The sequence below is a fragment of the Dacryopinax primogenitus genome, assembly GCF_000292625.1.
Source record: "Dacryopinax primogenitus strain DJM-731 SS1 chromosome Unknown DACRYscaffold_10, whole genome shotgun sequence".
Taxonomy (NCBI): domain Eukaryota; kingdom Fungi; phylum Basidiomycota; class Dacrymycetes; order Dacrymycetales; family Dacrymycetaceae; genus Dacryopinax; species Dacryopinax primogenitus.
In genome coordinates, this window is record NW_024467207.1 from 1,162,015 (window position 1) to 1,187,157 (window position 25,143).

Here is a 25,143-nt window from a genome sequence, read left to right on the forward strand (position 1 = left end):
TGGGTTAGCCTGTCAGGCATTTGCTGTGCGAGACCACGTCCGGCGATGTGGCAGGATCAGGACGATCCATGAAGTACGCCACTCTTTCTTCTCGTGCCTATCTACATATATCAGGGTTTCTACGAATACAACCTGTCGACTTCCTAGCTCTTCTGTGCGGACATATGCAGCCCTTGACAACCTCTCTGCTCTTTGCCTCACTGTGATCGCATGTATTGCATTTGGCATCCGCACTCTGATAGACACCTGCTGGTCGACATCCCGGCGGCGGACCCACACCGGAGCTCTCGCCAGAACCCCTACACATATCTGCTCACGTGCTCGACTGAACTCTCTAACGTTTCTTGCGTCTAGAATGTCCGATCGCACAGATCGCCTTGATACATGGTAAGGATATCAGTGTTTCTAGAGCGAGAAAAGGTCGGCCTTCATCACCCCACTTGCTGAGTGTTAACCTGAACTGGTGTTCGACGGGGTCAAAATGAGCCTGAATAGGACTATCACTTCCCGCACTGGACTTGTATCATGACTGTCCCTATCCGGATGGCGACCACCTACCCAAGACACCCCGACACACATCAAAGTAGCCGTCCTGTACTGGTGCGACGAATTCTGTCTCAGCCCTCTGACATCACCAGCCCGGACCCGGGCGCTTCTTCTGTCGATTGGTCGACCCCGCTGAGTATGCTCACTCAAGTCTCAGACGACGGATCACAGATCGGCTAGATCGTCCCGATAGGTCGCCCACCACGGGGACCTCAGAACCTTGTCCTGCTCCAGGTATGTTTTCTCGCACCTGTCCAGCGTCCGCAAACGTCCACTACAGTCATGGGTCAATATCTGACCTCAGCCTGTTCCACCCCGCTGGTTAGTTTCCCATTTATGTGCAATCACAAATTCATATACAAGCCATGCTCTTACCTGGCCGGCGAACACTTGTCCAAGTTTGACTACATTTCCCCTCGCACTCTCCTCTACCATCTGCTGAGGACGCGCTAGAAGGAGGCCTGATCGGCGCCGCTGACCGGCAAGATATGTGGTGAACGACGATGGCATTGAGCATAGGTCCGCGTGAGCGGACCCTCTATCTACGTGGCACGCTCAGATCCCCAGGTGCGCAGCTTGCACACCGACCTAACCCTTGGCTCACGATCTAGAGCTCGACAAGATATAATTCATGCGCATCTCGCTTATATCACTCTTCTCGACGATCATTCATTTCGTCGGGTACTAACATGTTCACACCTCTAATAGCGGTGTATCTGTAGGAACCAGTACTGCATTGCCGGCGCCTCAACTGTATCTTCCTCTTGGCGTGGGTGCTTATAAATCCCGGGCAATGTTACAAACTCGGCGACGATATATAGTACTGTATCTGACGATGCGGCTAATAGGGGCAATCATGAGTCGTCATACTTCCCATGAGCTGGCTGTGCATTCAAAAGAACGGGGAGACCGATTGAATTGAACGGATTACGAGGCCAACTGACTTACAAGCTTCTCTCACCCCATTCTGCACTGCCTCCCTGAGCGATCACCCTCTGGCGCGCGCTTTTTTCCAAATGAACCAGCGAGAGTAAACATTGCTCTGTATTGCAGGTCACCATCCGGTCGAGGCCTGGATTACCCTCTCTGCCTCGAGGTAACTTTGCGGATCAGAGGGGTTCTTTCATGGATCAATTACCGGAAATGCCCTTCCTGCTCTGGCACAGACTGGTATAAAAAGATGGTCGGAACATCAACATCCAGCCAGGTCCTCGAGCTTGGCTTTACGTCCACACTTTCGGAGACCTTGAACCCGATGTTGTCAACTCTCATCCTCGGGGCGCTCGCCCTTCTCGCGCAACCAACTCATGCAATTTCATGGGGCTTGTTCACCCCCTCCGGGAACCCCTGGATCCAGATGGTGTTCACGTGAGTTTATATCGCTGGGTTGTACACGGTTACTGAATCGATCAACAGTCAGCATGTACCACAAGGTCCTCCCTCTGACGTCAACTCCGGACCTTGGTTCTTCTGGGTATGTGACCCTGCATGGATCCACTTTCATTGCTCACAACTGTGTCTCTAGTGCGGTCTCCAACCAAATGGCGGTGGAGTCCTGCAGCCTGTACTGGCATAGGATAACGCCGAGGGACAGATGACCAACCCTAACCCTCCGTTTCCAGAGGTCTATGCGGTGAACGCAAGTCTCGCATTCCTCCTTCATGATGTCAAACTGACGTCAAAGTGCAGCTCTGGGCGGTAGCCTGGGAACCAAGGTCAACCGGATGGGCTCCCGGCCATCCAATCTGAGGGTTTCTGGGTAGATGAAGGTGCCCAGATCGTAGGTACTGTCACCTGGGAGAACGGCCAGTGGGGGCAGACGGCACAGGTTATCTCCGGCCAGGCCGCGGGGCAGTCGATATCCTTGACCTCGCAAACGAATTACTTCCAGGGCGAGACTCCAGGATTTGACAACACCAACTTCGCGGTTTGCGATGCTGAGTGCGTTGCTTTCTCTAATGTGTTATTGATGCAGTTTGAGACTAATGACCCCCGTTATGTATTCAGGCTGGACGGCTCCCAGACCGGCGAATGGAACTTCCCTGTCGTCTTCACCGACCTTTTCATCCGTGCCGCTACGTCTGACGGGATCGAGGCACTCTGTGCCGATACGGCAAACCCGGTGCACTCCGCTGGAGCGGGTTCGATCCAGTTCGAGGGGTTCAGCATGCTTGACGCAGAGACATGCCACTGGTCAACTGTGACACTTCTTCCCCCTTAGACGTGAGTCCATACCTTGTGTTGCTCTCTTTGTCAATGTGTAAAAAATGAAATGAATCGTATTGGCGTTCGCCACTCCCTACTTTGACACCCGATCCCTCGGCGAGCATGGCTCGGTGACCTCATGATACAAGAGAGGTAGTTTTACAAAATTAGGTATCATCGGCCAGAGAATTACCTACTCTCTCCAAGGAGTGAATGTAAGGGTGTCCCAGTAGCAGGACTGAGCGTCCGGCATTCTAAACCCCTCAGCCGTGACATCTCCGTCTACACCAGTTGAGCTCGCCGACCTACACGCAGTTGCGACCCCATTGGAGTTAGCTGCGCGGAATATCATGCCAATGAACGTGACGGGAAAGTTCCAATAGGAAGTTTGGTCCCCATATAACCTGCAAAGGTTTAGGGGGAAAAACGGTCAAGTTGCCGGGCTGTATAACTCCCAAATCGAGGGAATTACTTACTGAGATTCGCACACCACCTGATGCGTGTTATCGTCCCCCGCACCGTCGCCCTTCCAGTTACTTGCTGGGGAAGTCAATTCCACCTCATGTGGGCTCATTTTCCCATTCGGGTCCTTTGCTCTCTGCATCCATTCGTGTTGATCCGCCTCCCATGTTGATCGGGATGAAATCTTATCACCCTCAGCGACCCAAAGACCTTGGCTTTGGATCACACCCCCAGAGGTATAGTTCCAAGGTATGGCCATGAGCTTGAAACGTGTCAGTCTCTGTTGTACAAAAAAAAGAAAACGACGCACATTCACAGCCCATTTCTGGGGAAACCCAGGGCTGGGGTTAGCGGGATTGACCTCCCCTACGGTGCTGTAGTAGCCGAGACCAAACTGAATTATTCCGCCACCGTCGGGTTGAAACCCGCACTACGGATTCGGGCAGTAAGAAGGACGGCAAGAGTTGGACGGGAAGAAGCATGCCGAGAATATCCATGGACCAAATATATCCTCATTAGGATACGGCGGAACGGCAACGCTGAGGGACCGTGAGGTAGACGTGAAGACAAAAGAAGCTCTCCACATACATGAGTTGTTGCTCAACCCAGGTGTTGTTCTCTGGTAGGACTATGGACCAGGAGACTGCCTGGACAAATCCGAGCAGGAAAGCAAGGAGGGTAGGAACAGTCAGTAGCATATTGAATGGAGAGAAGGCAGACGGTCTGACAATGAAACCAAGCCAGTGTGGACCGTATCCAGGCAGTAAATTGATTCAATTTATAGACCAGCTGCGATCCAGTGCACTAGGAGGAAGAGGAGATGACGTGTAAACACCAATAATAAATGCGGGTGCATTTACGTACTTACAAGCAAACTCCCCACAACCATCTCATGTCCATATTACGTCCATGGATGCTGAATGTCCGAGACAACATGTGGAGCAGGTCTTTATGGGGAAACAAAGTTCGGTTCTGTCAACAGATCAGCACAATTATCAATAGTACAAAAGATATTTGGAGGGATGGAAGCACGCATCATGAGGTTATTTGCTCCATATGTGTACAAAACGGCTGTTCAGCCCTGTTCGGCTTTGTCGGCCCAGAGATGAGGCTAGTATTGCCCCATTCCCGGGGACCAAATTGCCGAGGTCGTGTATAATAGAGGCAGTCGGATAGTCAAACGTGGCGACCAGCATTCAGTGGGACAAATGACCTCATTGCGCAGACAAGGCCGAACATGACGAATAACCACAATTTCAGGAATTTCTGCATCAAAACAAAGCCTCAGCTGACATGAAACTGTTCTCTGGGAGTTCAAGGAGCGGTCAGGGTAATGGAAGACCAATAGCACGTCTGATCGTCCAACATCTCGAAACCCTTGAAAGTGATGTACCCGTTCCCATCAGAATGGCTTGTCTGGCCCGAGCAGATATACTCGACCCCATTCGAGTTAGCAGCGCGGAAGGTCACATCCGTAAACACGACGGAGAAGTTCCAATAGGAGATCTGGTTTCCATACAGCCTGTAAAGAGTTCAGGTGCGGTCTTGCCGGTTCAGTTCACTGGGAATACTCACTCGGATTCACAGACTATTTCGCGCGTATTATCGTCCCCAGAGCCATTACTCTCCCAATTATATGCGTCGGAAACCATCCACACATCATTCCCATCCGCTAGCCCCGAAACGACTTCTGCAGTCTGGATCCAGTCTTGGCTCTCTTGTTCCCAAGTCACTGTAGAGGCGATCTGATCACCCTCGGCGACCCAGATACCCTGAGATTCTTGCAGTTGAAAGCCATTTCCAGGGCCGTAGTTCCAAGGGAGGGCCCAGATCTTTGAAACACATCAGCAGGCATGTTCGATGCCGCTCACGAACGACGTACGTTCAGAGCCCACACCTGGGGGAATGGAGGATCGGGGTTCACGGGATTTTCCTCCCCGCCCGCACGATAACCGAGGACAGGCTGGATGACACCACCACCACTGGGTTGAACGCCACACTGCACGAACCGGGTATGAGAATAACGTTGGAAGACAGGAGGGAAGCGTACCCAGAAATACCACGGACCTGTCGTTACCTCCGGAGGAGGAGCCGGCGGGACTATAAACCTGAGAGATCCTTAGCAGGGCATCTCCAAGAGCTGAGCAGAGCGGAACTGAGGTGAACTGTTGCTAAACCCAGGTGTTTCCTACAGGGAGGAAGAGAGACCAGGATATTGCCTGCGTAAGCGGAAGCGGCAAGAGAGGAGCCAGTAGCATTTTCGACAGGCTTCAGGGTGGTCTTGGGCATGCACCCTACGTGTGGGGGGACGTTCAAGCTCGCATATTCGAGCATTTATGGGGCTGGAGGGGATCGGAGAGGGACAGATGATGTGCGTAAGCAACTACAACGAGATCGGATTCGACCACGCTTACCACGAATTCGCCAACAAAGGATCACGCAGCGCGCGTATATGATGATGTCCATATTACGCACTTGATGCTGGCAGGCAGAAGCGATGGACTTGAAACAGTATAATAGATGCCAAGATTGTCGATAGTTGACTCGCAGGAACTGTGGTGGTCACCTGTCATGCCTAACTGCGGTAGAGTAATGAGCACGCGCCATGAGTGGGATGGAAGTTTACATACCTGAGAGGGAAATCCTTTCTCTGGTATCGAAGGGGGGGAAATAGACCATTCGTAACCCTTCACTTCCTTCTTACCAAGTGACATACTAGCGCGTGGTCCGGTGCAGGTCTGCCAAGCTTGAGTGCTGTTGAGGATCTTTCCCTTGGGTTTGTTGGAGCTTTCCGAGGGTTTCCTAGCTTGAGGGAGGATTTGCAAATACAATCAGGGCGGCAGCCTGGCCTTTCAACAAGATGAGAAACGCATTTCCATAACTTGGCAATATGACGGTGCTGGGAGGACCTTCCCATTTGACATACGAAGAGGTAAACACATTGCCAACCATAAGATAGATACACTTCGGGAAGGTGCGATTCAGTAGAGGACCAGAGGAGGACCAACCCCAAGCTCACCTTTTCTACCCAAAGGGAAAGCCACAAAATTTCCGTGTGTGAGTTCACAATCCCTTCCAACCCCTCTCTCTCGCAGACCATCAGACCTGCCACCTCGGTTGTTTTCTACAATCGCGCAGGGGCTGAGGGCAGCCCTTCACCAGACATGGGGAAAAGAACCGGTCATCTATAGCCTCTGCAAGACCGTCATCCATAGAGACATGGCTGAACCTTCTACATATCCCCTTACAGTGCTACATCAAGCGGCAAATCAGCGCCCTCCCAAAAAGCACATCTCGCCTCCACTCACCCATTTCCCCAAGGCAACCCACCCAGTCCATGCTCCAATGCTAAACCTCGATAACCCCCTTCCCCCTCGTCTCACCCCTCAGCACCCTCTCCAACAGCTCCCCCACTCCTTCCAAGCCCTGTACCTCCTCCTCCAAGTAGCGGATCTTCCCGTCCCTGATCTGCCCCGGTACTGTAGCTGAGAACTCGGCGCTGTATTGGGTTTCGTGCGCGGACATGGAGAGACCGAGCAGTTGGAGTTGGTTGGTTAGGATCAGGTGGATGTTCTGTTTTTTTTTGTTAGCTGGGGCTCTGCCACCCAGAGATGAGAGAAGGGGAAAGGAGGGGAGAGCGAGGGAGGGGGAAGAGATGGAAGAGGGAAGAGGGGAAAGGCGTGCTTTGTGTCGATAACGATCTTGTTCCGGTACGTTGTACCCACTTGCAATCCCGCATATCACCACCCTTCCCCCACGATTCATGGCCTGCAGTGCCAAGTCCAGCATCTCCCCGCCCACGTTATCTCAGTAGATGTCCACTCCTCCAAACTTCTCCAGTTCATGGGAAGTAGACGCCGTGCGGTAATTGAAAGCGCTAATCCCGAGCGAGCGGAGATACTCGGCTTTCTCGTCCGTGTCCGTGCTCGCTAGCACGGACAGGCCCCAGGATGTACATGGTTGGCAGACGACGAGCCCTACGCTCCCCGCGCCGGTGGTGACGAATATCTTCTCTCGGGGTTGGGGGTGTGCGAGGGCTTTGAGACCGTAGAAAGCTGTTTTCCCCTGTTTTGTGAGTTTGGTTAGTTCTGAGTATGTGGGAGGGAGGAGGACGGACGTTGAGCCCCGCTGCGCTGAGATATGCGGTCCAGGGGATACCTTGTTCGTTGTGCAAGATCCTAAAGTCCCCCCAATGGGAATAGGAAGAGTCAAAGTACTCGTATTTCTGGAAATCTGCGTGCTTTGAGCTGGTGTAGCACGAGGAATGAGGAAAGGGGCGCACGAAATAACCCAAAAAGCTTTGCCTGTTCCGGGAAGACAGGATGTTCAGACCGGACGACTTCGGCAACCCCGCTCGCTATAGGTGGTTCACCCAGCTTCCACCCGCCGTGAACCATACGAGTACGCATGTACGGGTCGACGCTGATGTACAGGAGGCGAGTGAGGATGCCGCCGTGCAGGGGGAGGGTAGGATCGAGTGTGGTGGGCGAGAAGGAGAACGTCTCCTTGGTTGGGTAGTGGGAAGGGTAGGAGGAGAGGAGGACACGAGGGTTGGGAAGAAGGGACATGATGTGTGTCATGAGCCGAGGGGAGGGCATCCAGAGGTGCAGAGCTGCTTAAGCTGCTTATGTCCCTCCAAGGCATGATCAGTGTTGATACGCCCGGACTGGGCGGACAACTTCGGTCTATTTTTCGTCCTTCATCAACCGTCATTCGTCCATCGTGTACATCAGCAGAAGCAGAAGCAGAAGTATATCAAGCAGCTGACTCCAAGCGCACAAGGTCGATGTGATGTATACGTACAAGGGAGTGAGGCAGCCAGATGGTCAACAGGGAATGAGTGGTCAACAGAGAGCAACAAACAAGGGTTAGGGTTAACAACCCACATACTGAACATACAATTCATATCCATTACTGTACGCCAGAGACGTTTTTCCACTACGCTACACTAACCCTAACCTTGCCTTGCCAGTCCGAAGCGGTATCACTAACACGATCAGTACGAGTATAATCTTCTCTTTCTCCCAATACAAGCCCAAAAAGTACAAAAACGTTACAACCCGCGAAGTCAGCGCAGCTTACAAGTACTCCCCATGACCATCTCTAGTCCCCCACTCCCCACCTCCCCGCCTGAGGGGAGAGAGAGGGCTCAGCACCCTTCGCCTACTTTCCCACTAGCGAGCGTAGGCAGGCTCGTGCTCGGACTCTCGATCTCCAATTCGACCTTACTCTCGTCCCTCTCTCCATCGCCCTCCCCATCCCCATCCCCATCCCCGTCCACGTCCACGTCCACATCGTCATAGCAGTCCACGCTCCCACTGCCCACACTAGCAGTCACAGTCTCCACATCCACTCTCACCCCCCTCTCTGCCTGATCCAGCTCACACCCATCCAACGCAAAAGAAACACTCTGCGTCCTCCCCCTTCTCGCAGAAGCCATCGTCGTCGTCGTCGTCAACGTCAGCGCGCGGCTCCCCCTCGACAGCCGGGAGAGGGAAATACTGTGCCCTGCCGTACTGGTCGGGAGGATGGGAGAGTCCTCGGGTTTGTTGGACGTGCGGTGGTTTAGCGCTGCTAGGAGCGTGTTGGCGTACATCTTGGCGAGCATGATGTTGAAAAAAAGGTGGATGAGCGTCGTTTCGCTCCCGGTGAACACGGCAAGGTCGAGTAATGCCCATACGCTAAATCACCCATCAGCTTCGACTCCCCGAGCACAAGTAGATGTAGATAGAAGTATGAGGACAGGCTCGCGTACCTCGTGATCAACCCCGTAGTAACCGTCCACCGTATAAGTTTCTCGATCAAGTTCCTCGTCCGTTGCACCTCGTTCCTCTTCATCAACAAGCTCCTAACCAGCGCACAAGAAACGAGTATATCCGTAACCGCAGCCGAGCCGAGCCAGGTGTCCACAGCCCACTTATATTCCAGGAACTGGGAGTAGTTTGTGAGGATGAACGTTAGGTGTGTGCAGACTGGCATAGTAGGTTGGGGTCAGGTAGGTTAGAGGGGGGAGGGAGAGGGGGCGTACGGGAGCCGAAGGCGAATTGCACGCAGGCGAAGAGGAGGATCACGCTGCTGGCGATGGTGTTGAAGATGCTTTTGTCGACTGGGGGGTGTTAGCTTCGGTGTGGGAAACGGGGAGGAGAACGAGAACCGGAGAAGCGGGGTGCATAACCGGCATTCCAGTCCAGCGCAGCATAAACTCCCAAAGAAAGGAAGGAAGGGGAGGAGGAAAGTGGGAACGAACGAACGACGTACATCTCCAACACCGATGTATGAAGAACACCTGAGATATGGCCGCCACAAACGTCGTGATTAGCACATTAATGTTAAAGCTCCAACCATTATGCTCGATAGCCTCATAGTCTCCAAAGTTCGTGATCAGGTTCGTATACACCAGGTGGCTGATGAACACCGTGTGCAGGGTGTCGAGGATCCTACACGGTGTTATAATTAGCAGGCAGGAGGGGGGAGGGGGGGGGAGGGCGTACCAGACGGAAGCGACGACTAGCTTGAGCCACCAGACGTCCCTCGGGAACATATCATGATACACATATACCTGGAGCGTGAGGAGTCCATACAAGCTTTTCAGCACCGGGCATCAGCTAGCTAGTATCGGGGGAAGCAGGAGGGACGAACAATATAGCGAGAAAAACACCGATAAGCACCGCGCCCCAGGAAGCGTCTATCGCTGGCCCGGCCGCCATGAGTTCTACCTGCGTGACGGGGGTAGGGAGTAGTGGCCGTGGATTCGATTTGGGATCTCCTGGCGTATGCCTTGCAGGAAGGCAGGAAGGAGGGAGGGGACGAGGAGGGGGATGCTAGTGCCTTTAACGAGCGGTGCTGCGGTGCGTGCCCTGCTCTGCGCCGCGTTGGCAAGACTAGCGTAAGATGGAAGAGGAAGAGGAAGAGGAAAAGTGGGAAGTGGGAAAGGGGGAGCTCACCCAGAGGGGAGAGGAGCGCTAAATAACCCACTAGCACTTGAAGAGGTTAAAAGTTAACGTTAACCCTGCCGATGTGGATGCATGTTGTACGTTGGTGCGCATTCCAGCACACAGCGAGCGGCCTCCGAGTAAGGTATAGCGGGCGTCATGCCATCCAAATATCTTGGTGTGACTAGGCTCTGCATGGCATATTTGCTAATCAGGTGCTGTGCCCCAAGACGGGCGCTTGGCTCTTCTGTCGGTGCATCTGCCGAGTGGGAAGCAACAGAAGTCAGAAGTTAGGAAGGAGAAAGAAAAAGTGAAAAAATAGGAAGTAGTGTGATGAGAAGGAATTGGATCGGCAGCTCCCTTTCCTCGGCACGGCGTGGTCCACCTGCTTCTTCATGAAGGTTCTCATACCAGTATATAGATTAAGGATTGACTCTGATGCACAGGTGTGATAGGAGAGGGCAGGGCAGGGCAGGAGCAGGCAGGGTAATGTACAATGTCCGCCGCCTCCGGGGAAACATACGGTGTCTCGGGCCGGGCACGCGGGGCTGACCCTTTTATCCCCGGAAACCCAAGAGCGGGGAAGGAAAAGCATACGCCGAGCGGGCGCTTACAAGGCAGCGACAATTAATGACTGGGACGGCTCTATGGGCGTATCCCTCTTCTCATATGCCCCAACTCTTCAACTGATCAATCGCCCGCCTTATCCTGCCGTTGAAAGCAAGCAGCAAGCAGCGTAAAGGTAAACGTTCACGGCCTCCCTGATCCAGACCGGCGGTAACAAGTCTCTTCCTGCCGAGTGTGAAAGGAATAAGGGCAGCGAGGTTGCCTCGTGTAGAAGTAGCTGGGCTCCAACTGTAACTGGAGTACGTATGGGTACGGCGGAGGTCGGCCGAGGGGTTCAGTTGACGTGGATGCCAGCGACCGGGAGGGAGAAGAACCACTGACTCTGGAATAGGAATGAGAAGCAGGGATTTTCAGGTCTCTCTTACGTACTAAGATTTGTACTTGGGCTGTACATACATTTCCCCGGATAGGTGACATCATCTTCCCCTCATCCCTCATCCCTCATCCCTCGTTCATCCATTAACGTCGTACATGTAGCTTCAATCCAATCCAATCCAATCACTCAGGCTTATTATCAGTTCTTCTAATCCGTCCTGGGCACAGCAGTCAGGTCACCCCGCTCCTTTGGTCCTTGCACGTGTCTGCTGACTATGCTTTGATCCTCATGAACGGCACGTACGGTAGTCATTACCGCCTGTCTAACGCCCACCCGTGCACAGCCCACCAATTGTAACCCCAGTCCTAAGCTCTCCATGAGTTAGAGCTGTCTCTCCCAAAGTTAGGGGAGCTCTGAGGAAGTTGGGCGGGAGGATCGCCAGCCACCACAAGTTCGCAGTTTTGGATGGCGAGAGGGTGGGAAACTGGCTGTGTTCATCATTCATCATTCATTGTTCATCTTTCATCTCTCGGCGCATCATCATCACTATCAGGTCACTAGTACCTCCGACCCCGAGCTTCTTGAACAACCTCGACTCTTCGCCTGCTCAACCCCCGCTCAAGTAACTTTAACAACAACCTTCCCCCTATTCTCCCCCTTCAACAGCCCTACAAACGCCTCCGCTGCATTCTCCAGCCCCTCCGTCACTTCCTCCATGTACTTGATCTCACCATGGGCGATAAGTGGGGGTACAGTAGCGTAGAACTCGTCTGCGTACTCTTGCTCGTAGGGAGTGACAGAAAGCCCCTGCATAGAGAGTTCTTTGTATATCATCTCGTGTGTGTTCTGTGTACAGTGTACAGTGTTAGCTGTTATGCACCGTGTGACGTGACGTGATGTGATGTGTGGGGGAGCGCACCTTGAGCCCATACCGCTGTTCTTTGGGAACGTTGTACATCGATATATGCCCACAGACAACGATCCTCCCCCGTCTATTCATCGCCTCCAAAGCACAGTCCAGCGTCTCCCCACCCACATTATCCCAATACACATCCACCGGTCCAAATCTCTTCAGCTGCAGGGCAGTATCCACCTCTTTGTAGTTAAACGCCTCCACCCCCAGCTGATCGATCAAGAATCGCACTTTATCCTCACTCCCCGCGCTTCCCAGGACTCGCACTCCCCAGGCCTTACACAGCTGGCAAACGAGCTGCCCCACAGCACCAGCAGCGGCGGAGACGAATATCTTCTCCCCGGCTTGGGGGTGGGCTAGGGCTTTGAGCCCGTAGAAGGCGGTCTTGCCTGGCATGCCTGCGGGGCCGAGGTAGGCCGAGAGAGGGATAGGAGAGGGGGAGGGGAGGAGACGGTATGCTGCTCGCTCGGAAGGGGGGTGGAGGATGTATGCTTGGTATGCTGCGGTTTGGTTAGGTTTGCAGGGGGGGAGGACAACTGGGGGGACAGACGTTGGTGCCCGTATAGCTTATCACCCACTTTCAAGCCCTCGACTTCCGACCTCAGAACTTCCGAAACTCCGAATCCGGACCAAACGCTCCCCTCTTCCCAGCCGGAGGTCATCCGGCCCCTCATATAGGGGTCGAGGCTGACCCAGAGGGTGCGGGTGAGGAAGCCGCCTTCTAGCGGGAGGGAGAGGTTGATGGAGGGAGTTAGGAGGGAGATGTTTGTGCTGGTGGGGAAGGTGAGGGGGCGGGAGAGGAAGATGAGCGTCGGGTTGGGGAGGGACATCTTGTGGATGACGGTGATGGGGGGGAGGAGGAGGAGGAGAGGGGTGTAAGAGTGGTTCGTTATATACCCTCCTACCCTCCTCTCACTGCCTAGGACTAGTTGAAACCGGAGTCGCATGTCGCCGAGACACGTTGCATCATTTCGTTCCCAGGATTCTATGCAACTACCAGCCACCAGCATTCAGCATTCAGCAAGCAAGCCCACGCACACGCACAGCGCCCTCAGGCCACAAGTCAGCAATTCAGAAAGTCCAATACCGGTTGGAGTGGTACAGAGGGAACAGGGACCGGCAGTGAGATGATACAGTACTACGTCAATCCAGGGACCTGCTCTCAATAGCCGGACAACTGGGTGTGTCACCGGGTATTGTTGATGAGCGTGGGAGTTGGGTCAATAGATGTTGCTTTAATGCCGAGAGTGAAAACCGCAGGAAGTAGCAGGGATGAACGGATTGAGTGATCGATGGCCGCTGAGAGGGGGCGCGCGAAACCCTTCCGATGAGAAGAACATAACTTTATTCGACTTCCCTTCGGCCACATTTACACCCCCAACCCAACCCAACCCAACCCAACCCCCACGCAGCTCTAAGGCGGCAAAAGCGTAACCGTAGACCAATGACACGTCTCCGGGTCAAACATGCTAAAATCTTCAAACTGGATCGACCCTACCCCTCCGAGCTGGCCGTTGCCTACCGGGTCGGAGCAGAGCGCTTCTACCCCGGAGGAGGAGGCGGCGCGTAGGAAGAGGTCGGTGAACACTATGGGGTAGTTCCATTCCCCTGCTTGGGTGCCGTCTAGTCTGGGAAGGGGAAGGGTTAGCCCGTGCTTGTGCATCCAATGCGAGGGAAGGGAAGGGACGTACTCCGTCTCACACACAGCAAATATTGTATTATCAAACCCCGAGTTCTCGCCAAGGAAGAACCCATTCGGATCCGTATTCATCGTTATACTCTGCCCCGCCGCCTGGCCCGTGATAACGTTTGCGCTCTGTGTCCAGATCCCGTTTTCCCAGGTGACGGAACACGCTACTTGATCATTTTCCGCTACCCAGATCCCGGTAGACTCCTGGTATGCGGGCGCACCGGCTTGTCCGTAGTTCCAGGGCAGGGACCAGAGCTGCTCCTTGTGAGAGAGGGATGTGAGGGGAGAGGCCGGGGGGACATACGTTCATAGCGTAGACTTGGGGGAAGGAGGGGTTCGGGTTCGTCATCTGACCTTCGGGACCGTGGTAGGCCATCACGGGCTGGATGACCCCGCCTCCGTCAGGTTCGAGCCCGCACTATCGGGTATGAGTGGGGTTGATGGGGGCTGCGCGGGACATACCCAGAAGTACCACGGGCCGCCGGTCACGTCCGCTGGGGGAGCTTGGGGGACGTGTTGCCTGCCTACGAGTTCAGGAGATGTACGGGGTAAGAGGGGGAGACGCACGTCCAGACCATCTGGATCCAGGTGTTCCCAGAAGGGGCGACGAGGCCCCATGAACTGGCATACGCGGGGACGACGAGTGTCAGAGCGCTGAGCTTGAGGAGTGTCAACATCGGGAGACGAGCTGAGAGTGTGGACGACGTGTCGGAGCGTGTCGACCTGGAGTTTCACCCATCGCTGGGGATTGGTTTTATACGGCCCGTTACACGGAATGTGGCGGAATTGAATAGTGCACGGAACTGGTATTCCAGGAGAACAGAAAGAGAGAGGTGATCGCTTCTGAGGCCGACGGACATCTGATGTGCGTTTTCTTCACATCACGGAGGAAGTAGCTTGACGATCAAGCAAGTCCATGAGCGCCGGAGACGGGGAGAAGCCCACGGACAGAAGCCCGGTCTTTCACATAATCTATTGGGTCAGGTCAGGGACTTCATCAATTTTGCGCGTGATGGGATGTTGGAATTCATTATTGGCATGAAGTGCTTTCGGTGAGGGTGTTGAGCGCTTGTTTGTGGAGGTGGCATGTAAACCGGGTATCTCTGCTACGGACTGCGTAAGCTGGAATCATAAAGCGGCATGTGGATAGGGATTCATTCATACCTTCGTTTGCGCGCGGGATGATCGTAATAGTTGAGGTTTCGTGTGGAGAGAAGTTGATGACTCGGAGGAAATGCGGAATTGGCAGAGTTCTGTATAACACTCGGATCAAACTTCTGTTCCTATATCCGTGTGCTCAGGAATAAATGAAAGGATGGTCCTGCGGGATGCTGTGTACTTAAAGGCCTGTGTTGGACGGATGATATCGGCCAGATATAGTACCAAACGGGGGCCGGTATTTCGTTTCTCGTAATGAAGTCGGACAACAACCACATCACCCGCCATGGTTCGGGCAAGTATTGTCATACATCAATTGTCGTAGTATCTAGCTTTAATCAGCCCTTTACATTTCCAAATACACTGACAGGACGCGAACTTTACCCAACGTTTCATAAGGAGAACAGGCCGAACATGACAAAGATTACCGGGGAGACCCTGAGATATGCAGCAATCCTGGGCCATCAACCGATAGTTAGGACAAGACTGCGAAACGACCAAAATGAAATGAGGCTGGACTAAGAGCGAGGGAATACAGTGGTTGGTAGCCGAAACAATGGCGGGCGGTCGTAATGTTGTCTCCCGATTCTTCTAGCGCCGCAAATCCTACATCCCCAAACCGCCTGACCTGGGCGGAAGGTCTTCTGAATCTTCTCTATTCATAGCACTGCTGCGAATGCCGCTTGTTATGGGACGAATGTCACGAGAATGCGATGATGTTGGTCGCCGGGTTGGAGGCCCAGGAACGACCAGGGGGGGAGCGGTGGTCGGTATTCTTGCTTCTGCCCGATATTGGTGGGAATGCTGATGGTGGTGAACTGAAGGGTGGGATAGGTAATGCGCACCGAAAGTGGAGGTATCGTAGGCGTGGGAATGAGGCAGGGGCCGGACATGGGCGGGATGGACTGGCGGGCATTGTGCGCAGAACTCCGGGCAGGTTTGAAGCGCATATACTGCGGTCCGAGGAGAGTGCTCGCCGCACCCAGGGCAGACGCATGACCAGCCACAGGAACAGCGTGCGATCCCTACAGTCTGGACATATACGATAGTGGGATGATGGTTCTGCGGTTGGGCTGGCTCAATCCATGGTAGCGCACTTAGAGGCGGGAGCGTGATACGCTGTGATGATGGCCCTGGTTGAGCAGAGGGCAAGGAGGGAAATCGAGGCACTGAGTTCAGCCAATCTGGCGTGGAATCCGCCTCGGAATCAGGTGCGGCGACTTCATCCTTCTCGTTCACGACAGAACTGGCATTGGGTGTCGGAATATCTTCGTCGATCTTCGGAGTTGCAAACGGACGTAGACTCTCCCGTATTTCCTGCTGAGGTTGTTGCGCATGAGGGCGACAAGAGCATCCGGGACCACAGCAATACGGGACTTCCTCCGCAGGCTCGTCCTCTGCATCCGATGTTGCTGGATCTTCGCTTTCCGGGGATGGACGTGATACATCCCCGCCCTGCAGCCCATGTACTAGGTCCGATTGTATCGCTGACAACGGAGGAGGCGAGGGGCTTGAGATACGCGGTTTCTTCCCGGTTCCCGGTCTGGAATGGGATCCGCATTGACAGTCGTCTCCACAGTCACATGGGTTGAGAATCCGCTTTTCTAGTAGATATATGAGCTCAACCTTCCGATGCAGTGTGGAAACGCTTATACTCCTTGGCATGGCTGGATACGGTGCCAGCACACTTATCCCACTCTTGATATCATCCACGCCGCCAGAAAACATAGGCACATCACCGTTATCGCCCCCTTCCCCATTCTCGAGCTTCGTTAGACAGTCGCAACGGACATGCGATCGATCCCGCTTCCGTCGCTGGCGGCATCGTTCGCACTGTGTCTGCGGACGACCTTTACGCTTCACCTCAAATAGTGGCCGGGTGTTGTGAGCGCAGTTGGCCGATCGATGGCCTTTGATGCAAGTTGCGCTGTAGTATATTGAGCAATGATTCGCACATCAATCCAGTCCAACGAACCATGCGTATTTTCGGTCGTTCACATATACCTGTGGGGATTTATTAGCTATAATACATCGATCATCTCTGTTTCGTACCATGATGCTTTTGTTCACGTCGTCCCACTTCCGAACGGAGAGAGAGAGCGACTCGAACAGGGAGGGATGTGTACCCAGCAAGTCTCGCCCACCGGGTTATCCCCTAGAGGCACGCGGCACGTTCCGATTGCTTCCGCTGGAATGCCCGGCTGGGCGGAATGGACGGCGCCGAAAAAATGTGCGACTGGGAAGGTCGTTCTTCAATTTTCACCATTCTACAGTAAGACCGACTTAGAGACGATTCCAACCTATATCAGACCACGAGTAGGAGCTGCATCCCAAGAATTCGGACACCAGGTTGCATAATTGTCGGCTGCCAGCTTGTGCGGTACGCGACGGCAGAATTTTGGCTGTGTTGCCAGATGCAGCCCCCTTGTCAACATATATAATCCTCAAGGACCAGCGCAATGGGATCAGCACGCGTTTGGTACACCGCAGCTGCGCATTAGAGTGCTAAGGAAGATCCATCGGGGATTCGACGAACGATCAGGCAGATGTGTTCCAGCCTTGTGTTATGGGGTTAGACCATGATGAAGCGCAGGTAAGGTTTGAATGGTCGACAGGTGTGCTTGTTGTGTATAAAAGCCCTTAAGCAGAGGTATAGGAATCAAGGAGAGGAGCGAGGGTGCATTACGATGTCCAAGTAGAACGAGAGTAGGCTCGGGTGTTGACGGGAGTTGTGACCGTACTGTCCTCCGTCCAGATTGGCCACGGAAAGAGGACAAGTGTAAGATGATTGTAGCTTCATGGAGACAGCACTATTTGATAGAAATGTCAGAGGAAGGCATCCATTAAATCGCGCATTGCACCCGTGCTCAGGAGGCGACGTAATAGCCACATATATATGAGGCATTTTTGCTGATCGGGCAGCCTATCTTGTTGACGCGTCACCTTGGTTGACCATCTGCTGGATTGTTCACCAACATCGATTACCTCTGGTAACTGCACACATCATTCGTTCAGCCAATTTCCTGGTGGTCTATCTTGGCGGCGAGGAAGCCGTCAAATTCTATGCTATATAAGGTACCTTCATCAAGCCAATGCGCTGAATGATGGCCGCCGATCCATCGACGTCTTCACGGCATGTTGGGCACTCAGCCGTGAATCCAATCTCCGATTCTCTTGGATTCGACCCCTCTTAATCGCAACATTGGACATCTGGCGAGTTATTCCATATGATTTTATTGGATGTGTACTGCATACTTTGTGGCACAATTTCGTCAACGGCAGATTAGGGAAGGAAGATGGTAAGGACTGCCCCCTCTTGATTACGCTTGCATTTGGATAATAGCCTTGCCAATGTTTTGACCGTGGAGCAACTTCAACAGCACCTCGCCTGCATGCTCAAGCCCAACCGTGATGTCTTCGGTATACTTCAACTTGCCGTCCGCCACCATCTTGGGCACGGTCGCGTAGAACTCCTCCACGTATTGTTGCTCAAAGGTGAATACGTACAAGCCCTGCATCCTAAAAACGCACGTACGGTTCGTAGCATGCTCATAGATGTTAGCGAAGGGGCTTACTTGAGCTCTCTGTAGACCATATTCCATATATGCTGGACTCTTGTCAGTGAGGAGAAGCACAAGACCGGTCATCTCACCTTTATGCCATACTTTTCTTCGTCGGGAATGTTATACTCCGAGATTTGGCCACATACGACAATCCGCCCTCCTTCTTTCATATGCGCCATTGCCGTATCCAGCATCTTCCCACCCACGTTATCCCAGTAAATGTCGAGTTCACCGAAATTCTCGATCTCTTCCTCTACGGATGCAGTCTTGTAGTTGAATGCCTGATCGAGGCCGAGTTTATCCTTGAGGAATTAGACCTTCTGGTCGGAGCCGGTCGATCCGAGCACACGAAGACCCATAGCTTTGGCAAGTTGGCATACGACGGATCCGACCACCCCTGCGGCAGTCGAAACGTAGATGGTCTCTCCCTAGATCCAGTCATCAGTCACAAAAGAAAATCGATAAGCCAGTGCAACTTGCGGCTTTCGGTTCGGCAATCGCCTTCAGCCCGTAGTAAGCTGTCTTTCCAGCAAGGCCTCCGACCCCAAGGTACACCGACCAGGGAATGCCTTCAGGATTCTTGATCACTCGAATCATTCTGGGAGCGATTTCATATTTCGAAATGACAGAATACAGTTCGAATGCCGTGGTGTTTCAGCTTTTCGTCACGGTGGGAATGATTCGATGGAACGCACATATCGCGCCATGCAACAGGTCCCCCTTCTCGAACCCAGGCAGTTCGCTCCGAAGAACTTCGCAGATACCGAAACCGTTCCAGGGGTGGCCTGGAATCCAGGACATGAATCTCCCTGGCTCCATGCGTCCACGCATGTACGGATCCACAGAGAGATACAATGTCTTTGTCAGAAGGCCACCGTTGAGTGCAGCGGTGTCAAAGATCAATCGTTGCTGATTCATCATACTTGAAGTTAGAGAGCTCCGGCCATCCTTCGAGACGAGAGATAAAGAGATAGCGCGGATTCCGGAGAGGTGACATCACAAACTATTGCCGGGTTGGCACGCCTTGACTTCCAAGTGTCGATGAGGGACCGGTTTTCAAAAAAAGCACAGAAGCGCCTTGAGCCGGTAATATTTATACACCATTCTTACTCCATGACTTCTGCGACGCGATATTGGTTTATTCGAAAGGCACTGCAGCAGTCCCCCTGGGAGTAGGGGTTCCAACATGCCGTCCGCTCAAAATCCAGCAGGATGCAGAGCTCATGCCGAATTTAATAGACCACCAACGAGGTTCCCCATCCTGGGAAAACATGCGGCGCAGCATGTGGGAAAGTTTGAATAATTGTCGAGTCCGTCTCTGGTGGAGATGGTAAGAGTCGGAGGAAGGTTGGATCATAAACGGCGCTGAACGAAGCGCGGAGGTTACCTCGGATGTAGCTGACGTACGTACAATTACGTCACTTGACACAGGACGCTTACAAGCAGTTAAAGACCGCAGCACGTTGTGTGTTCTCTGCAAACAACCATTGTGTACTCAGTATTGTCCTTCTGCCCTCATCGCCAAAAGGAAGCCTCTCCGCTAAGATCACATCTATTCAAATCTAGAAACCAAGAAAGATATATGCTACAAGGTGCAGCTTTTCCGTGTCACGGTCTACGGGTACATCTGGAGAATGGCTTTCCCGGTATTTTGTCCCTTCAGCACACTCATCAAGAGTTCTCCGGCATGCTCTAGTCCGACGGTGATGTCTTCGGTGTACTTCAGCTTGCCCTCCGCAACCATCTTTGGCACGGTCGCGTAGAACTCATCGGCGTATTGCTCCTCATACGAGAAGACGTACAACCCTTGCATTCTGGCATACAGTTGAGTTCGAACACGCTTCTCCGTACCAAAGGGCTCACCTGATCTCCTTGTAGACCATCTCCCAGGTGTGCTGTGTTAACGTCAGCCACGTCGAATCTACGTCCTCGAGGATCAGCCTACCTTAATCCCGCGTTTCTTCTCATCAGGGACGTTGTATTCTGCGATATGTCCACAGATGACGATCCGACCACGATGGTTCATGTTGATCAAGGCTGTGTCGAGCATCTCGGCGCCAACGTTATCCCAGTAAATATCCAACCCCCCGAAATCTTTGATCGCTTCATCGACACATGATGTCTTGTAATTAAAGGCATCGATCCCGACATCCTCCTGGAGGAACTTGACCTTCTCGTCAGATCCTGTCGACCCGAGTACGCGGAGGCCCCATTCCTTCGCGATCTGGCATACGACCGTCCCTACGACTCCTGCGGCTGTGGAGACGTAGATACTCTCGCCCTGCAACATTCGAGGTCAGGAACGCTTCGTACTTGTGAGCAGTCTATGTACATACCGCTTTTGGCTCTCCAATTGCCTTCAGGCCATAGTACCCCGTCTTTCCAGGCAACCCGGCAACCCCGAGATAGACCGATAGCGGGATATTTTCAGTATTCTTAATGACGCGGAACATGTTGGCGTGTGCGGACTCTATGCAATGCACCGTGTAGTGCTCAAATGCTATGGGATGTTAGTGCTCGTTCACATTTTCTGGCCAGTTTTCACTCACGGAGGTGGCCGTAGATGGTATCACCCTTCTGAAATTCAGGAGTTTCGCTTCGGAGCACTTCACAGATGCCAAATCCAGTCCATGGCTCACCCGGTTGCCATGCCATGAATGTTCCTGCATTCATACGCCCTCGCATGTATGGATCCACAGAGAGGAATTGCGTCTTTGTGATGAAACCGCCATTGAGCTCGACTGTGTCGGGATCAATTGTTCGAGAATCGTCGTATTGGAAGTCTTTGGAGAGATCTGGCCAACCTGCAGGCGAGGCGAGGAAAAGGTAGCGAGGGTTTGGTACAGGTGCCATCTGTGCACGATTGGTATGATGAAGATGTTGGTATCGAGGGAGATTGTAAGTATTAAGCTGGGCTTGCTGTATGTTTCAGGGTATGCAATGAGAAAAACTGAATCGCTTTGTTGGTGTGTTTGACCTGCTCTGGGGCCGCATTTTATGCTGATTTCTAACATAGACGACTACTGCTGTAATGGCAGCCACTGACTGAGTCCAATCAGGCAATGATGTCGACTAAGAGGAATGCTGTTGTGCGCAGTTCTACCAGGGATAACACGCAGTGTCTTCAAGGATGTGAATGCTTATGAGGATCGGCAAATAACCGAACAGTATCCCGCAGCAGGATGTTACATCCGACTGAAGGTTGAGGTCCCCAGAACCGATGCACCCGTGCTACTGCGATGGCCGATGCAGGGCGAGCCGAGACAAGAGGAAGAGCAGAATCGTTCTTCCAAATCCGAACTATCGGCCTTCTCAAAAGACGATCTTTTCCCCACCTTCGCGTATCCAATTCCTCGCCAATTGGAGTATTTTGGATCTGATCGACCTCGACCAATCCCTGGTGATGCGTATAGAACCAAGACACCTGGAGGGCGGAAATGAAAGTAAGTATGCTACTGCTGATTCCGGATCAGGTCAAGGAAGAGTGTGCCCGGTGCACGCATATCTCCTCCTGGCCACTGATATGCGTTGCCACCATCGCGCAAGGATGGGCCGTACAATATCAGATAGTGAAATCTCGCCGAAGTTGCAGGGGACCAAGTTATCAGGGAACTCTCATCCTATGTGAGCTCTCTATCCAGCGTTGGGAAGGTCCAAAGGTTAACTGGACATATTTGGCAATGTTTTTGAGCAGTGCGATTAGCCGAGTTTGTCGGAAGCCCCATGAATCCCTGCGTCATGCGCGGGTTTCTGCCTTGTGTATTTGGACGTTCCCGAGATCATGACACCTACTGCGCTTCTGACATGCGCATTGACTCTCATCGCCATCCTTGAACGGGTGATCTCCGCATGTTTGTTCATTTCAAGGTCACGCTTCAAGATTGACCTTTGACTAGATTCTCAACACTAGATCGGTGAACATAGTATTCTAAGCCCACATCTGCAGAACAACTTTCCCCATGATCTGCCCCTTCAGTACCTTGACCAACAAGTCTCCCGCGTGCTCAAGTCCGACGACGACCTCCTCGGTGTACTTCATTTTGCCGTCCGCGATCATCTTGGGCACAGTCGAGTAGAACTCCTCGCTATACTGTTCCTCGTACGAATTGACATATAGCCCTTTCATTCTACACAACAGTTAATGTTCTAATCCTTGCCGAGGATTCCAAGAGAGATGGGCGTACGTGACTTCGTTGTAGACCATGCTAAAGACATTCTGAGTTGATTTAGCCAGGATCGATCAATGACCTGCAAGCGAATGGGACTCACCTTGATCCCGTAAGGATTTTCTCCGTTGTATCTTGCGATTTGACCGCAGATGATTATGCGCCCATGACTTTTCATGTTCGCCAGTGCGATATCTAGGATCTGCCCTCCAACGTTGTCCCAGAAGATATCCAGCCCACCGAATAATTTTACCTCGTCCGCAGTAGAGCTATTCTTGTAATTGAACGCATGATCAACGTGGATGTCTTCCTGGAGGAATTTGACCTTGTCGTCGGAACCGGTCGAACCAAGAACCTTGAGGCCCCAAGCTTTGGACAGTTGGCAAACTGTTTGTCCAACTACGCCAGCAGCGGTAGACACGAATATACTTTCGCCCTGTTGATGCAATGTGAGACATAGCCCGGATTCCCGCATGATTTCACGTCTTACTGCCTTAGGTTGTCCGATCGCCTTCATACCGTAGTACGCTGTCTTTCCAGGCATGCCCGCCACGCCGAGATACACGGAAAGAGGTAGGTTCTCGAAATTGTGTATGACGCGCCATTTTTTGGTCTGCGCCTCCCAACCTTCATGGATTGTATAATGCTCGAACCCTAGATCGTAATTTTACTCTGAGCTGTCACTATTGCGTCCAGGAAGATCTACGCACGGTGGATTCCGTACAAAATGTCCCCCTCTTGAAACTCCGGTATCTCACTTCGAATGACTTCTGAGATCCCATACCCCATGAAAACGTTTCCGAGCTCCCATGCGTCAAACGTCCCCTCATCCATTCGTCCTCGCATGTAGGGGTCAACCGAAAGAAACTGCGTCTGCATCAGGAAACCGCCCTTGAGGTCGATAGTGTCCGGATCGATCGAGCCAGAGGTATCATATTGGAAGTTCTTGACAGGGTCCGGGTATCCAGACGGACGGGAGATGAGGCGGTAGCAAGGATTCGACACGGGCGCCATGCAGAGTATGTCGTAGTTGGGATGAGAGATGAGAATGAGATCAAAAACTGTGGAGGATCAGGCACAAGAGGCGGCTATTTCGAGCGGTTTGGACAGGCACAGGCAATATTCCCCCAGAGCAGTGCTGGCAAGATGTACCAGGGTTGACAATGCTATCCGAGAGGTGCCCATTACCAATCAGAGTATGAATTGTTTATGTCAAATCCGTGCACTTCCGAGTGCACCCCGAGACTGAGCAGAATGCCGGCGTGCTGTTCAAACCTGTACCGCGCTGGCAAGTGTCTATCGGCAGTGTGACAAACACTTGAAGCGAAGGCCCTGTTAAAGAAAGAAAGAAAAACTTGTGAATGAACCACCCCAATAGACCATATAATGCCAGGTGGAGTGTATTATAACAGCGGATGAAGCACATCTGAAAGGTGTATTAAGCGGAAGCAAAAAGAAGTTCGGCCGAATGTCATGCCAACACAATATTTGTCAGCGCTGCTACGGCCGGCCTTGAACAGGCTATACAGACTATGCGACTTTTGCAGAACCCCACAGGATGCTCAGCACAAACAATGCAAATGAGGAATCTCGCATTCAAAAAGATGTTTCGTAAGTTCATCTGTTCAAGTGGTATAACGTGGTCCATTGTCTGATTGTCCACACTATTTGTCCGCGGGTGTCGAGAATATGATTGATGATGGGGCCGAATGAATTCGGGCTACTTCCCGAGATATCTCATGCTACAAGGCACCAACAGCAACGGTGTTCTGCTGAAGTCACGTCGCTCTTCAAGGGCAACGATTGATCAAACTTTTGCATCTAATCTTGCATGAGGCGGTCTCACGGTCGCAACGGGGGCACCTCTCCATTAAATTAGTCGTAGTTACCAACAAATCCTGGCGCCTGCTGCAGTTAGTCCACGCGTATCAGGCCGGGTCATATCAGTATCCCTCATTCTATTATGCCCCTCTGTCGCAATCGAAATACCACGGGGTTCCATAGTTGCCAACTTACGGTTGCGATGAACTTTGACAGGAAGACGGCAGACTGGCAGCAACTTTTACTGGTGTCTGGCCATATCCATGCCTTCTTGCACGCGGCTTAGAAGAGCACCAGACAAAAGCGATATACTTGGGAGCCCCACATTACTCTGAGAACACTTAGGCGCCATGCTTCGGAGACGAAAACAATGCAAACGGGCCCTGGGTGCTAAATCAGAAATCGGACCGGCGGCAAGCGCTTCCGCAAAGGCTGTTAAGCGACTGACCGCCGAACGACCAGAGAGCTAACGTGCCGTTGGCCCTTCTTTGTTTTCCCAGCGCTAACGGGAAATTCGACAATCTACTTTGAAACGCGGTTTTATGGTTAACAGTGTGAAAGAATCGGGATTTGGAGATGGATTACCTCATGGCCACGCACAGCGGGGACAATGGACATCATTGCACAACATAGTTCGTGCTTCTCACACTTGGCTAAGGGAGCTCACCCGTGTCAAGCCGGTCCAATCAGCGAGGTACATGTCGTCGAATTTCAGGGGAACTGTCGTTCTTAGTTTGCATGCTC

The 25,143-nt window shown here is 52.7% G+C and overlaps 11 protein-coding genes across 11 annotated transcripts; 1 reads left to right on the forward strand and 10 right to left on the reverse strand.

Moving 5' to 3' along the window:
• Positions 1–1,726: 1,726 nt before the first annotated feature.
• Positions 1,727–2,767, forward strand: DACRYDRAFT_108183 (uncharacterized protein; the record flags this gene model as incomplete). The annotated part of the gene is made up of 5 exons (XM_040768603.1): positions 1,727–1,914; positions 1,963–2,020; positions 2,072–2,110; positions 2,249–2,487; positions 2,554–2,767. The coding sequence occupies 5 exons, from the start codon at positions 1,727–1,729 to the stop codon at positions 2,765–2,767; spliced, it is 738 nt and encodes a 245-aa protein (XP_040628549.1).
• A 177-nt stretch (positions 2,768–2,944) lies between these two features.
• Positions 2,945–3,911, reverse strand: DACRYDRAFT_108184 (uncharacterized protein; the record flags this gene model as incomplete). The annotated part of the gene is made up of 5 exons (XM_040768604.1): positions 2,945–3,155; positions 3,228–3,475; positions 3,524–3,587; positions 3,645–3,752; positions 3,802–3,911. The coding sequence occupies 5 exons, from the start codon at positions 3,909–3,911 to the stop codon at positions 2,945–2,947; spliced, it is 741 nt and encodes a 246-aa protein (XP_040628550.1).
• A 478-nt stretch (positions 3,912–4,389) lies between these two features.
• On the reverse strand, positions 4,390–5,547 carry DACRYDRAFT_116737 (uncharacterized protein; the record flags this gene model as incomplete). Its single annotated transcript, XM_040770259.1, has 5 exons — positions 4,390–4,735; positions 4,789–5,045; positions 5,096–5,212; positions 5,264–5,313; positions 5,406–5,547. The coding sequence occupies 5 exons, from the start codon at positions 5,545–5,547 to the stop codon at positions 4,528–4,530; spliced, it is 774 nt and encodes a 257-aa protein (XP_040628551.1). The 3' UTR covers positions 4,390–4,527.
• A 1,049-nt stretch (positions 5,548–6,596) lies between these two features.
• Positions 6,597–7,637, reverse strand: DACRYDRAFT_95169 (uncharacterized protein). Its single transcript, XM_040777279.1, has 3 exons — positions 7,496–7,637; positions 7,331–7,446; positions 6,597–7,278 (listed from the first exon to the last, which is right to left on the reverse strand). Exons 1-3 carry the CDS (start codon positions 7,620–7,622, stop codon positions 7,021–7,023), a joined length of 501 nt encoding a protein of 166 aa, XP_040628552.1. The 5' UTR covers positions 7,623–7,637; the 3' UTR covers positions 6,597–7,020.
• A 725-nt stretch (positions 7,638–8,362) lies between these two features.
• DACRYDRAFT_53157 (uncharacterized protein) lies at positions 8,363–9,920 on the reverse strand (the record flags this gene model as incomplete). The annotated part of the gene is made up of 6 exons (XM_040775153.1): positions 8,363–8,894; positions 8,969–9,185; positions 9,242–9,309; positions 9,468–9,650; positions 9,705–9,797; positions 9,853–9,920. The coding sequence occupies 6 exons, from the start codon at positions 9,918–9,920 to the stop codon at positions 8,363–8,365; spliced, it is 1,161 nt and encodes a 386-aa protein (XP_040628553.1).
• Positions 9,921–11,706: 1,786 nt separating this feature from the next.
• Positions 11,707–12,831, reverse strand: DACRYDRAFT_108188 (NADP-binding protein; the record flags this gene model as incomplete). The annotated part of the gene is made up of 3 exons (XM_040768605.1): positions 11,707–11,934; positions 12,008–12,501; positions 12,552–12,831. 3 exons carry the CDS (start codon positions 12,829–12,831, stop codon positions 11,707–11,709), a joined length of 1,002 nt encoding a protein of 333 aa, XP_040628554.1.
• A 584-nt stretch (positions 12,832–13,415) lies between these two features.
• Positions 13,416–14,658, reverse strand: DACRYDRAFT_100473 (uncharacterized protein; the record flags this gene model as incomplete). Its single annotated transcript, XM_040767457.1, has 5 exons — positions 14,259–14,658; positions 14,154–14,211; positions 13,996–14,109; positions 13,693–13,952; positions 13,416–13,629 (listed from the first exon to the last, which is right to left on the reverse strand). Exons 1-5 carry the CDS (start codon positions 14,366–14,368, stop codon positions 13,416–13,418), a joined length of 756 nt encoding a protein of 251 aa, XP_040628555.1. The 5' UTR covers positions 14,369–14,658.
• Positions 14,659–16,607: 1,949 nt separating this feature from the next.
• Positions 16,608–16,784, reverse strand: DACRYDRAFT_39508 (uncharacterized protein; the record flags this gene model as incomplete). Its single annotated transcript, XM_040774463.1, has 1 exon — positions 16,608–16,784. A coding segment is annotated over one exon (177 nt), but the record flags the coding sequence as incomplete, so codon positions are not given.
• A 1,385-nt stretch (positions 16,785–18,169) lies between these two features.
• Positions 18,170–19,683, reverse strand: DACRYDRAFT_100474 (NADP-binding protein; the record flags this gene model as incomplete). The annotated part of the gene is made up of 5 exons (XM_040767458.1): positions 19,108–19,683; positions 18,730–18,809; positions 18,502–18,693; positions 18,425–18,456; positions 18,170–18,368 (listed from the first exon to the last, which is right to left on the reverse strand). The coding sequence occupies exons 1-5, from the start codon at positions 19,331–19,333 to the stop codon at positions 18,170–18,172; spliced, it is 729 nt and encodes a 242-aa protein (XP_040628557.1). The 5' UTR covers positions 19,334–19,683.
• A 344-nt stretch (positions 19,684–20,027) lies between these two features.
• DACRYDRAFT_108191 (alcohol dehydrogenase) lies at positions 20,028–21,265 on the reverse strand (the record flags this gene model as incomplete). Its single annotated transcript, XM_040768606.1, has 5 exons — positions 20,028–20,226; positions 20,276–20,307; positions 20,358–20,693; positions 20,749–20,912; positions 20,962–21,265. The coding sequence occupies 5 exons, from the start codon at positions 21,263–21,265 to the stop codon at positions 20,028–20,030; spliced, it is 1,035 nt and encodes a 344-aa protein (XP_040628558.1).
• A 1,038-nt stretch (positions 21,266–22,303) lies between these two features.
• DACRYDRAFT_116741 (NADP-binding protein) lies at positions 22,304–23,923 on the reverse strand. Its single transcript, XM_040770260.1, has 5 exons — positions 23,289–23,923; positions 23,069–23,232; positions 22,682–23,014; positions 22,597–22,628; positions 22,304–22,539 (listed from the first exon to the last, which is right to left on the reverse strand). Exons 1-5 carry the CDS (start codon positions 23,590–23,592, stop codon positions 22,341–22,343), a joined length of 1,032 nt encoding a protein of 343 aa, XP_040628559.1. The 5' UTR covers positions 23,593–23,923; the 3' UTR covers positions 22,304–22,340.
• Positions 23,924–25,143: the final 1,220 nt, after the last annotated feature.